This window comes from Passer domesticus, chromosome 1 (genome assembly GCF_036417665.1).
Source record: "Passer domesticus isolate bPasDom1 chromosome 1, bPasDom1.hap1, whole genome shotgun sequence".
NCBI lineage: Eukaryota > Metazoa > Chordata > Aves > Passeriformes > Passeridae > Passer > Passer domesticus.
Window position 1 is genome coordinate 52,103,476 of NC_087474.1, and position 14,038 is coordinate 52,117,513.

The 14,038-nt window shown below is 40.5% G+C and overlaps 1 protein-coding gene across 9 annotated transcripts in view; it reads left to right on the plus strand.

Moving 5' to 3' along the window:
- GLI3 (GLI family zinc finger 3) overlaps positions 1–14,038 on the plus strand; it is a 206,097-nt gene that overhangs the window by 161,343 nt on the left and 30,716 nt on the right. For 8 of the 9 annotated variants that reach the window (XM_064419962.1, XM_064419954.1, XM_064419972.1 and 5 more), the window contains 3 exons: positions 1,442–1,658; positions 3,093–3,209; positions 4,474–4,614. In XM_064419962.1, coding sequence (XP_064276032.1) covers positions 1,442–1,658; positions 3,093–3,209; positions 4,474–4,614 — 475 coding nt within the window. The remainder of the gene's footprint in view (positions 1–1,441; positions 1,659–3,092; positions 3,210–4,473; positions 4,615–14,038) is intronic. The other variant, XM_064419979.1, reaches the window with a different exon arrangement.

Consider the following 14,038-nt stretch of genomic DNA (forward strand, 5'->3'; position numbering starts at 1 on the left):
CCTCAAAGACCAGTAAAATTCTCCCAGGGTATTCTTAATGATATTCCATCCTAAATGGGCAAACTGTTGTAATGCAGAGTTCTCACCAGGAATAATAGTAATGTAATCACATTGAAGCTGTCTTTTTATGGATTATAGTCAAACAGACTATAAAATGTATAGTCATATTAATGAACACAGAATTTCTGTAGAATTATTACTTAAAATGGTTGAAATTATTTTTACTTTTTGTATCACAGTATTTTCAGTTAATGCACTTAACATCAACAGCAATTAAGACTCCAGACTGTTAATTTGGACAAATTTGACATTAGAAGAAGCCTTGATTCTTGGAAGGTATAATGCCTGCACCTCTCTGTTTTGAGACAAAATGTTTTATATTCCTGTGGGTTTTGTGAACTCTGATAGTTCAGTGTATTTTTTTAAAATCAATGAATATTCTTTTTCTTTTTTTTTTTCTTTATAATTGGAAGTTATTGGCAAATATTTACAGGAGGATCTCTTACTCCTGTGTGTGAAGATTTAGTTTCACACCATTTATTTCTCAAGTATGACACAAAGAATGCTTTTGCACTACCCACAAAATAGGTCCTTAGATGGCAGTGTAATTTCCCCCTAAGTCACTGTGGTCTGGGAAATACGGTGAAGTAATGAAGTGATGACAGGTATTAACATACATAATGGGCTTTAATAGACATTTAATGTTGTTTAACTGGAAGAAAGAGAAGTGCTTTCCCATTGGAATATTTCTACATTGGAAGTCATTGATCACCAATTTCAGAGGGGAAAGGTTAATCCATCAGTTTCTGTAACCAAACAGCACTGATGGAAATTCTTTAGGTGACATTCTGGATGAACTGAGCTTTCCATCTTTGCAAACAAATGAGTGATATGACAAGCATGGTGTTCAGAACACATTTAACCAATTGATTTTCTCTTCTCTTGTAATAAGATCTAGAGACATATGAAAAAGTGTAGCATGAGCCAAGATTAAAGGAACTGCTTCATACACACGAACACAGGGGAACTGCGTTATCAATAAAAGTACTATAAAGCATGGAGGCACCCATTATTTTTCTTTATATAAAGTTTGTTATTGCAATAAATAGCTGATATTGAACTGCTTGCCTTTTATTTCAGTTTTTCTGGATTTTATTTCGGTGAGCTTTCTGTTGTTTCCTGGTAGAGGTTAGGAAAAAATGTTATGTTTTGTTATGGTACCATTTTTGTACTCACTAGTAAATCGAGGGCAACTCTGGATTTAAAATCAGGATTTCTCATCCTTTGCGGCATGAAGAAGGATATGAGGGGGAGGGGGAAATCTGGCTTCAAGTAGTTTAAAGATATAAAATATATCTTAAAGTTTTAATCTGTAATGTTCCTTACTGTAATGATCCTCACCTTTTTCCTCCCTCTTCCCTCCTTTTTCTCCCAAATTCAGCCCTGCTCTGAGTTTCACATACCCTCCTACACCAGTATCCCTTCAGCAAATGCATCAGCAAATTATAAGTCGTCAGCAAACCCTAGGTTCAGCCTTTGGACACAGCCCTCCACTCATCCATCCTGCTCCAACCTTTCCTACCCAGCGACCTATCCCTGGCATCCCCAGTGTCCTGAACCCTGTCCAGGTCAGCTCTGGACCTTCTGAGTCCACACAGGTGAGAGACAACAAAAGAGACCTTTACTCCCCATTAATTTAAAAATTAAATAAATGGCATTGTCTCGATGGCAATTGATCACCACTGTCACTGAGAACCTTTGATAACCGTTTTCTTGTAGCTCCAGTGTTTGCAGTCACTTTATTATGAATCACAGGAGTGCAGTTGGTGCAGTTCCTGATTGGTAGTGTCCTTTTTAGTCCTCATAAATATTCCAGTCTACTGCAGCAGCTTTTTGTTCCATACTGCCTCTCCTCGATCTTATACAGGAACCTAGTAGAGGTGGGGAGTAAGAAAAGGGGCAAAACACATAAACCAGCAATATATTAGAGGTTAGCAGCTTCACCTTCAAATCAGGCTGACCCATGGATATACAGGGCCATATTCTGCCCTCCATGTACAGCTGTGAGTAACCTGAAGCAAGTAATTCTGTGAGCAAGAAAGTAACTCAAAGACAGCGAAGAGGATTTTTTCCTCTGATTTGTGCCAAATTTGACTTACTGAGTTTGAATTAATCATTTCAGTAAGGTGTATTCTTGAAGGCAGAGAATGAGCAGCAGTGAATCAGGCCCCTAATGTGGAGTTTATCACGGTTTGTGATTTGCCTGTTATTAACTAGTGCTGTTTGTTTCTAGATGACCTGGAATAGGTTATTTATCAGTCTGGATGCTGTTTATCTCCTGGCTAGCTTTTACAAATGTAGAGGAAGACCATTGTGCTGTAGAAAACTTATTGATTTTTTTGTGGGGTCCCTGCAAGTTCAAATATCTCTAAAAGATCTCTGGATTCCTACAAGATCCATTTGCAGGTGTAGATAATGGTGTTCAGTCGAGCAGAACAAGAGAAAAACAAGATTCTGGCCTGTTTACATCAACTATTTTGCTATTAACTTGTGAGAATTCAGGACTTCATCTAGGATTTTTTGGCTGAGTCTCACACTAGCATTCAGTTCTTCTTCCTATCCGCCCATTATAATGGGAAACATAGTGAAGAAACTGAGATCTTGTGTGAAGATACTGAATGCAAAACCTTTTCTTCACATGTGAAAAAGTTTCTCTTGTGTTTCTTTAAGCATGCAGGGATTTTCCTTTTCAAAATTGCCTTTCCAAAGTTGTCATTATGTGGAAAATCAAGTTCTTCCTACCTCTCACTGCTCTGACAAAAGCATCATTGGTTTGTAGCAAGGAATTGCATCAAATGCTCCCCTTCCCACTCTCTCCCTGCTCTGCTACAAGGTTGAACGATGCAGCTCTTCCATAAGTTAATGCTATGTAATTGGAGAACAATGTTATTGCATATCCAATATAATTAACAGTGCAGCTTGTCCATACAAAGTTGCTGAGCAGATGCTACATATTTTTGTTTGGAGCCACATATTTATCACAGTCTAATTTTGTCTTCTTCTGGGGAAAAAAAATCCCCACCTGCTTGCAGCAGAATAAACCCACAAGTGAATCTGCAGTGAGCAGCACAGGAGACCCCATGCACAACAAGCGCTCCAAGATAAAGCCTGACGAGGACCTCCCCAGCCCAGGAGCAGGAAGCATGCAGGTATGGCAGCCAGATTCCAGTCATGAGCCTTCCGTCTTGCTGGTAGAGTGAAAATGCACCTTTCCTGTGACACACATGTTTTCAGGCTCCTTGCACCTTGTGTGCTACGGGCAGCCTCTACTCGCAGTAGCCAAGGTTAAATAGGAGCAGCTCCTGGAGTGCAGGGTCTGTGGCAGGATGAGGGCAGAGAGGAAGGAAGCTGATGGAGCGGTGCCTCTGACCAGTCAGAGCATGCTCAATGCTCTGCCACAGAAAAGTGAGCAAGAGACATTCAGGTCTTTATTAAGGACAGGTTTTCTGTTCAGCAGAAATACTTAAGGCCACCTTGACTTTTCCTGGGTCTTAGCATTGTACTGCACTGCAGCCCCTGTGCTAGGCTCCAGTCTCGTTTGCTGTACTTTCTACACCAGTTAATGCCACTGGTTTTAGTAGAGTGACTCTTGACTTAGAGTGACTCAGGGGAGATGAGAAATCAGAGCCTCAGTCTTGTGAGTGATTCCATGAAAACAAAGCAGAGGTCTGTCTAAATCCTTCAGCAGGTTTGAAATGGAAAAATTGCAGGAGTGCATAATCTGAACCAAATGTTTACACTAACATCTGACTCTTACCCTCAGCAAATAACAAGTTGGGGAGAATGAGGCATCCTGATGAACTGGAGGTGGGAAATCTAACCGCAGAATTAAATACTTTTTGTCCCCTGTTCACCCCTTTTATGCACATGTTAAGGACAAGAACAGACTAACAAGTAACTCAAAAATTACCAGTCTGCTCTTGGAAAGGTTTTAGTATGCAAACCTGTTACTATTCTAACAATGGAAACACATGGATTACTGGGGATCCAATTTCTGTCCATCCCTAGTACAAAAATCAAATTCCAATTAATTCAACTATATTGAATAGTGCCTTTCACATTAGTGGTGCCACTGAATCATGAAAGCCAGGTGCACAAATAACAAGCTGTTTGAATAAAGTGTAAGGGAAGCCAGGCCATTATGATTTATTTTTAATTGATATGTAAAGGGAACAAAGAATTTATTTTACATGTGCAGTTTGCAATGGCTTCTGGCTTATCAGGTCTGTTTTGGGCTTCTGTATTTTGTAGAATGGAGTAGCATAGTGAAGTGAGAGTAAAATAATCCTCCCTCCACACACACACACCACCCCATCATCTTTCTTTTAATGCTGAAGTAATTCACTTTTCTTCCTCCTCAGTTTCAGAATTTCCTCTCTCTTCTTCTCACCCCTATTTTTTTCCTCTCTCCAGGAACAGCCAGAAGGAATGACCTTGGTAAAAGAGGAAGGGGACAAAGATGAAAGCAAACAGGAGCCTGAAGTGGTCTATGAGACAAACTGCCACTGGGAAGGCTGTTCCCGGGAGTTTGACACGCAGGAACAGCTAGTGCATGTAAGTTAATGGTATTCAGGAACTAGGTTTTAAAACTACGTGACCTTTTTCATGGGGGTCAGCTTCTCTGACCCTATTCTGAGTCAAGTTTCTTAGCTAACAGAGCTGCAAACTGGAGAGGGGTTTATGAGTTTCTGAGAATAAAGAAAACTCGAAGCCACAGTGCTTGACCTGTTCAGTCAGCTAAAGCTTAGTGTAAAATTCAATAAAGTCTTCCACAGAGATTGTAATGGCTCTGATCCTGTAAGCCAGCAAACGCTATTTTGAGTTAGAGACTTTGATAGTTATTGAGTAATAGTAAGCTGGACATGAATGATTATTAACCTTTAGCCAAGTTTGATTTTTTTCTCCCCAAAGGGGCTGTAACAGTAGAAATGGGTGAGGGGAATTTTTTCCCTTCCCTAAGGGAGGTTTTGCTATCAATTTACTGTTGTGTGTAAACCAAAAGGGGATTATTTGGCTAAATACTTGGGAACTGAGTTACCCCAGTCATTTTAGCAAAAGCAAACTGTATAATCTTTTCTGTGCTACACCAAATATTAATTCTATCTCCCTTGGGGTTTTTTCCACTCTGCCACCTCTCCCAAAGAAACAATTTTTACTGTTTGGTAGTATTGTAAGATAGAAAGTGAGCAATCAAAATTCAGACTACAACATGACAAGTACAATCCCTTGCAGTTCTAACCTCTCTTATTTACTGGCATCATAGAACATATTGAATACTCTGAAACAAAATTGAATTCCTAGTACAGAATAGAGAGGAACATCCTCAGCAAATGAGCAGTGTGACAAAATTGTATTTAGTTTAGAAAACTGTTTAATACTTTGCTGGAGATCATACAAAATCTATTAGAGAATGTGTCTAGTACTTCTGAAATAACTAGCTGAAAAATCCACTTTTTCACCCAAAATAAATAAAAACAAATCCACCATATATTTCCAAACACTATGCGAAATGGTAAGCTTATCCTGCAAAGCTGATTTTAGCAAATCAATGTCAGCTTTCACTTGTTGGAATGTGAGAATCTCTTGGTGTTGCAGTTACTCATCAAGATGTATTTTCAGGTTCTTGTTATTATTAAGTAGTAGTAGCAGCAGCAGTAACAACAGTAATGATAAATGAAAGACTATCAACAACTAAAATAATATGCAAAATGTCACATTTTTCCAAGAATTCTTTGAGACATTTTGCACATGTAACTCCCTAGCATTTGAATAGGCCAAATTTAAATGTAAGGAGAAACTGTTTTGGTGTCACAGTACCTTTTGGGGAAGAAATGCCATACAAATGGCTTCAGCAAGTGATTTCATACATTTAAGTTAAAAGATCAAATGTTGGTCTTTGAATTGAATCTGTGCAAACAAACTAAAGGACATCATATGGGGCTGTGCATAGGCACAGTCTTTATATCTGCTAGCAATTGTAACACTGAAACTTCAGGAGGCCTGGGAAACCTTTCAGTATTCAGAAATCATCCCACTGATGATGATAAATAATATACACAAGAATATATGAAATAAAATAGAAATTCAGAATAAAGATACCCTTAGCAATAAACAAAAAAAGAGGATTTTTTGACGTTCCAGGTGTAAAATTTAATGGAAGTCCACTGAGCATGTTAGCTAATAGCTTGTGTTTTGTATTTTGAAGTGAATTAAATTTACAGGGTGGTAATTTAGTTCTTCTGGAGTGTAGTTGTAAAGTTAATTTGTTTGTTTTGGTGGGTTTTTTGCAGCAAATCTGCCTGCATTTTAATGGTCAACAGCAAGACTGAAAAAAGTGTATTTCTTATGCTTCTGAACAATGGCAACATCTGAAACGAGTTTCTATAGACATAGAAGAATAATATGAAAAAGTTTTTTTATGACTCAGAGCTCTTTTTGGCAGGGCTCAGGATTCAGGTGTGTTATGATGGTGTTTAGACTAAAAGGTACAAGACTTGACTCTATATCCTGAGGACAATAAATTCATCATGGCAACCATCACATTTAAGTAGCACAAATCATGCTGTAAGATCAGCAGGATTCAGTGATGGGGCCATGGTTTGTGATTTCTTTTGCTGCTCCAGCAGAGCCCCGCTGTGGGGACTTGAGCGAGTTATTTCTGCCCAGAATTGCAAAGGGCTTTAGACATCTAACTCTGTTTGAAAGCCTGGCCACTCACCCCAGTCTGCCTTTTGCACATTTTGTCTGCCCTTGATTGCCACAGCCCTCTGATGTACATCTGCAGCAGCCAGGGATATGAAGTCTGATCTCAGCAGGGCTTCACGGAAGGGCAGTCCTGGTTTTGCTTAGGTGTGTCACTCTGGCAGAAAGTATTCTGTCCCTGAGATTAGGTCCTTGAAAATCTGAGTTGAAAAAGTGGTGTGGCTCATGTATGCCTCCTATCCTAATACTGTAGGTAAATCCAAATAGGTATAAACTGGTGTAGCGGTGCTTCAGTCAGTCAGCACAGTTCCGAGTGCTGTGTGTGTGGCATGTGCAGGTGTGTGCCCAAGCCAGGCACAGGCACTGTGTGTGTCTCAGGGCCCATGCACACGCTTGGCTCCACAGCCCTGACACTCTGGTGGCAGCTGGTGGCCTCGCAAAGCCCGAGGCCTCACAGTGCCAGACACTGCTCAAGCATGGCAGGAGGAGTGCACCTGACGCTTGAAGGTTTGGAAGTAAGATGCTGGACAGGATGTCAAAAGCGTAGATAACCATCCGGGTTTGTTGGTTCTGCTGTGGAGTAGTAATCACCAAGGCAGGGGCAACTGGCATCTATAAAGGTAATAAAAGTTTAAATTGCCCTAGCAAGACTCATCCAGATAACATCTGCCATATTTCTGTATAGTTGTAACCATGCATAACAGCAAGAGATCAGACCCAGAATGTCCAGTGGCACGGGACAGACTGTTATCCAAGCCTTGCTTCCCAATGCACTGAACTTTTAGAGCAACTGTGGTGTTAAGGGAAGAAATGGAAGTATGTTTCTAGTTGTTTGTTTTCTTTCCTGAAGGATTAGGTAACTCTACATGAATTCTAGTCATGCCAGGTTGAGTGGAGCTTCAAAAAGCTTTTCCACAATACACACTGCACACAGTTCTTGGTATAGATGGCATTACTCCCACTATGTATAGAATGTAAACACAAGCACATATGTGTGTATTTTGAAAAAGGTAAATATGATTAGTGTATATTTTGGTCTTTCTGTTGTATACGGATAGCATTGTTATTTCTTGGGGAACTCTGAGACGTAATTTACTTTGAAATCAGCTGTAGTTGAATCAGCATTATGAAATTATGTGTAACCATAGCATGTATGATATGGTAAAGGCAAACAAAATCTGTGTCTAAATATGTGGTATACCTTTACAGCAGAAATTGCAATGTTGTGCAATTTCACTAGTCAGCATTTGATATACTTTTCTGCATTTCTGTAGCAAAGTTCTGCAGTTATTAGTGTAAAATGTAGGTGCCACTGAAAGTGTTCTTCAGTCCCAATGTTTTCGGACTGAATTTGTGAACAGAACCTGAGCTGCTACGAATAAATAACTGAAAAGCTACCTAAAAGAATCATTATTGACCCACCCAGAAGGGTCTGACAGTGAAATTCTGGCACGGGTGCTCTTATTTTCTAGTGATATGAGCCACTTAGAATTCAGCATGGTTTAAATTTTCATGATGCATGCACCAAAAGGCAAGGTGTTAAACCATCAGATGCTCTGCCTTATTTATAACACCTATCCATCCTTCCTTCTCCCCCCATCCCCTTCTCTTACAGTTAATAGAAAGATTCATGATTCTTCATGGTTGTCTATCTAGCGTCTGACAGTACCGACTGCACTGCTAAAGCAAGTCACTATCTATAATTGATATCCTTCTATGGAATAGGGTACCGGCTGCAATTGAAGGGTTTTGCTGAAAGCTTTTAAATCCTGACAAGTTCTGCCCTTGTTCTGGTTGTTGCTGAGCTGCACTGCTGAGATCCCAGGGTTATTTGAAGTTGATGCAAAGGGGTGCGTGTGTTGCACATTAGCGAGACACAAAGTTGGCGAGCCACGTTAGAGCTGCCACTGCATCCTTCCGCCAGGTAGTCTTATTTACAGTGCGCTGCACTCCTGAAAAGGCTGGTTACATTAATGTTTGAACTGTCTATTAGAGGTTTCTTTCTTTCCCTTTTTTCTTTTCCTCAAAAAATTAAAAGAACGATCTTATTTATTTTAAAGCCTCAATTTGCTGCTGGGGTCTTTATCATTCAGCTGTTTAATTAATTTCTCTGCCCAGCAAGATATTATAATTGGGCTTAGCTGAGCTCAAGTTTGTTTTAAGTATGTGAGCGCCTAGAAGCTAATAAGATATTGTATATATTTATAAATCTGCTTTTTGTTGCAGTTTGTCCCTTTTTTCCCCCAGAAATCAGTTAAGAATAAAATATTGCAAAAGGGTTAGATGATAATGATAGAAGTTTACTTAAGAAAATTATCCTTCAAGGAAATGACTGAATTTATTGTTAAATATTAATACAATGGCAATCAGAAAAACACAGTGCTGCCTATTTCTCATCCCCCTTGCTGCGTAGCCTTGATGATAATTATTTTTTATTCAAAAACATGCTTGAAGAACTGTAGAGCTATTTTTTTGTTAGTGTTTTCTCCTCAATTTTACAGCAATAAAATTCTTTCATTGTTGTTACATTTGATTAGATGAGATCAAAAAGCCCTAAACTATCAGCAATGGCTTATATTCAGGATTCCATTTGCTGAGGTCCTCCTGCCTGTTTGCGAAGCCCGGTTGACTGGAGCACTCCCCTGGCAATCCCTGGGGGTTGTACAATTATACTGCTCCACATGGGTCTCTTATTATACCAGAGGGCAGGTTCTTGTGTTTTTCAGGTGCCCTACATGTTCCCAAGGCATCACAGTGCAATGAGGGTACCCAAAAGAACCATAACATGCAATTCTGAGATGGAGTTTCTTAATGTGTTTGCTCTCTGTTCCTACAGAAAGCAGTGGGTTCAACCTTGACCAACAGAATGTGGCCAGCAATCCATGGAGACCTACATAAATCCCAAACTGTGCCCACATCCAATCTCTGCTTAGGTTTTATAGCGTCTGTGAGGTCCCTTAATCAATCCTGTGCACCTCAAAACACTTAAGAACATCAGGAGGTGGGGAACACTCCACTCTGAAGGACTAGTCCTCTTTACAGTGGGTGATTTTGGATGCCCAGAAATAAGGACACTCAAAGTCAATAGATTTGAAAGTCTCACTTTCTCTGTTACTGTGCTGGCTTTGGCCTGTGGCTTCTTCTTCAGCTCCTCTCCTGTAGGAGACCTGTAGGTAAAGACTGGAGAGAGCTTCACCACTCTTCTGTAAACAAAGATCCAGCTGCAATAGGAGGGTAAACCAGATTAAACCAGTTCCCCTGAGTATCAGCTACAGTGCAGCAGACCTGTAAGTGACCCTGAGAGTTGCAATTGGCTACCACTTGCAGGAGGAGAAACTGCCCTGTAAGCAGAGGGCCCCAAAGCTGCCAAAGCCAAGCGGGTGCTGGGTGCAGCTGTGTGAGTAGGTATCAGCACCTAAAGGGAGGCAATTGCACACATCTAGCCCAGCAAACAGATTATTAGTGGTCTCTTTTCTCTAGGTCCTGGAGGTATGCTTGTAAACTGGTTGTGGGGCAGGTGAAGCCCCAGCTTTGTGAAGCAAGTCCCTTAAAATCCCAAAGGGGTGTGATTACACATCCCAGTTTGCAAACTTCTCAAAATACATTCAGGGATTTACTTAATATTTAATTCTTCTTTGCAGAGGCAGTTTTCAGTGCTTTTTCATTACAGTTTTATTTGGCTCTAGCACAGTAACACAGAGAAGGCTCAGCCCAATCACAGGCTCATTGTGCGTGGCAGTGACAGCTACTGCCCTGAAAGGTTCAGGACTGGTTCCTTTAAATTGAAAAGAGTAAAGACTAGATAAGAACATGAAATCCATTATAGTAATAATTTTTTCCTGACAAAAGGAGAATGTTTTATGTACAACAGCAAAGGGGGTTCTGTTGGTGGTTTTATTCTATTTCATCTTGTTTTATTTTTTTACTCACTGGGGTCTGGACCCTAACTCATACTTGGAGAAGGAGTGCTATGGAAAAAAGAAATCAGTTCTTCAAGTGAGACAAGCCCAAGGCTTGGGCTGAAAGTTGGGACAGCTTGGAGAAGGCAGGGTGTTGTTTCAGTGGCAAACAAGTGTCATAAGGCTTTTTTTTTAGTTTGTCCATCCCCTCAATAAATTTGCTCTTTGTAGCTGTGAGGGTACAAAGGAATAGAAGAAGAGATTATAGTAAATAAGAGACACTTGTACAGAAGTTTTTAGATTTTGAAATCTCTTCCTCGTTACCTGTTTAAAGGCTGATTTCTAATTAGGACACCACCTTACTGTGTTGGATTAGAAGCTGCTGAGCCCGTTCTTTTGAACTGTGCCAGATTTGTTGAATTGTTTATAGGCCAGCAATTTATTAGATGGCATAGCAAAGCCGGTAAGCAGATCTGTGCCTTTGAGAGCATGTTCATTCTGTCTTGGTTTCTGTCTGGGTATCTAACACAGTCTTGTTTAAATTAAGCAAGTCTTTAACCCCCCCATCAGAGGTGTGCATGTAAGTGCTGTTGGGTTTTAAGGTTAAGTAACCACAGACAGACCTCACTGCTGTTCTGGAGCCTCAGTAGCCCCCAGGCTCTGGCACGGCCCCTGCTTCTGCTTCTCAGCACATCCTTGTTCTGCGTCAGTCACCGTGATGCCCTTTGCCTCCCAGCAGTGTTAAAAGTCATCGGTGCTGCCTTGTGAAGAGATCTTACTCACTGTGGGCTTGACCCAAAGGCCAGCTGTGCTTTGGCTCAGGTCCTCTTAAGCACTCCACTACACAAGTGCATCAGCAGTCCCCCTGCCTGGAGTCTGGCTTTTGATGAATCACAGAGAAGAAGGGGGAAAAAAATAACATGGGGATTTCTTTTTTGATAGAGAAAGGTTTACAACAAAATAAATCCACTCTAATCTGTGAAGTATTAAGAGGGGATTTAGAGAGAGAAATGTAATCATTTTTAAATTTTAATTCCTCTGTAATTAGCATTTCTTTCACAGCATTAAGAAAACTTGTTGTTAGTCTGATGCTGCTATGGCTTTATGAGTTGCCAAAGTCATTGTCTTTGAATTGGTATCCCTGAAAGAGGTTGCTAAACTATTTGTCATTTAAATAACACTTCTTCTTCACTGTTGTATGTAGGGATGAGCAGTGCTCCCCGCTGTGCCCTGGGAAGTTACTCTACTCACTCTACCCATAGTAAGTGGGCACTTGGGTAGAAAGGGCTGTGCAGGGCTTGATTTTGATCCATGCTTTTAATCACACAGCATTATTTATGTGGTTTGTGGATATACGTACTTACGTGAAGTGTTTGCCTGGGAGTTCAGCTGGTGAACACTTCCAAGTTACTGATATTTCACAGGTGACTTCCAGTTTTGGGGAAAAATGTAGGATAAGAAGCTGCTAGCCAAGTCCCAGGGGAGCCCACACTGACTGAGTGACAAACGCATAGGCAAGAGTAAAGCAGCAAACTGAATTGACTCTTCACCTCCTGACTCTTGTTGGCATATCATGGAGAAGAGAGAAAAGCAAAGTCCCTCCCTGCCTTAATTTTGCTGCCTCAGAGCTGCAGGGAGGGCTGGGCTTATGCATGAACTTCAGGTACCTTTCAGTCCTGACAAAACAGCCAGGACAAAGCAGATTCACCTGGACAGAGCTGTTCTTTCTATTCAGCTTTATCACGCCTTGCTTCTGTTAAGTGATTTGATGTTACATAGCCTGTGTTACTAGGGTGAACCAGTGGGAGATCTACCTTGATGTGTTTGGTGTGTTATGTTTCTGTATTGCTTTTCTCAGCCATATTCTATCAAAAAATCTACCCATAGTAAACCAATCCTGGGAAGAAGAGAAATTTGTGAGTGCTGGCTCAGCTGCATGTGGAAGTGCTTTTTCTAAGACAGAAGTGGCAGATCAGCATGTACAAAAGGAGGCAGAGACAGGCATCTTAAGTATAGACATGAGTAAAGTTTCTGCATTTGGTTTTGAAAGGGCTGGGCTGTATAGATTCATTTTTGCAGGCTCTATTGTTTGTGTAACCTCTTAATAGAAAGAAAAAGAAAAATGAGAAGCAGATGAGCCTTTTATCGTGGGGAAACAAATCCAGTGTTATCCTCTGCTTAAACTTTAGTGTAAGCATGACTTTTTCTTCAAGATGTTGGGTACCTAATCTATAAAATGAATGGGTGGTGGTTTTGTCAGGAGTGGGTCCTCTGGTGGCTTGCACTGTAGGTATGAGGTCTGCATATCCCATTCTTATGTGTATCGCAGGGCTGAGATGCTGCAGTTCTCTGTGAGATAAAGTAGTCAAGCTGAAAATGAAACAAAGCTCCAACTGTATCCCTCCTTGTGTTTAGCAGAGATAAACTACAGTGGAGTCTCAGTGCTGCTCCGTTTGGCTTCTGGCAGCAGCTTTAATTGGTAAAATGCAGATTTTTTTTTTGATCAAGGGAGGATTATTCTTGTTATCAGTCTGGAGCATCTTATTTCAAGATGAAAAGGCTTCGCTGAATTACAGATGCCAACATTTTTACAAAGCACTTTGGCGATTGACATCTCAAAGAGAAAGTATGATTTATTAGCCTATAATGGCTAACACTCAGCACTGGGCTAGGTCCCACTGATTTGTGAAATTGCTTAATATGAATTGCCTTTTTGTGCAATTCAAGCCCCAGGTTTTTCAAATAAACTTAGAATATAAAGTGTATGAAACATTGCATACCTGAAAAGGGAGAAGGGTAATAGGACTGTGTAGGTAAAAGAAAAGAAAAGCAAAAGGAAGAGAGGAATAAAGAAAGAGAGAGAAAGAGAAGAGGAAAAAAAAAAAAAGAAAGACCTACTTCTGAATCCATCTCGGTGGTGCTTTTTTACAGTAGTTTGGTTGAAATGTTGGCAGGGTAAAGATTAATAACAAGCCTTGTCGCTATCAGTACTTGCTTGTCGATTCTCTGTAACAGGGCTGTCTGTTCAGCATGGAAATTATTGATTAAATAAAAATTGCTATTAGATTGTGATGTGATCCATAATCACAAACAATGGTGGACATTCTTCTTTCAGATCCAAAGCCATGCATCAAGTTTTTTCTTGCAGCAATTTATATTGTGCTGACACTCGCACCCATTAGGCTTTTATCCTCTCCTACATGTGCCAAGAAAGCACGAAAAGAAAGAACAGCAACAGCACAGCACTGGGTAGGCACTCACTAAATTTTCAGAGAGAAGCACAGTACAGATAAGTCTGTCTTTTGCTTCTGGTTAGCACCTTACCTCAGAAGTGATTCCTGCCAGATAAGGAAAACACACCTTCAGTGCATCCAGGG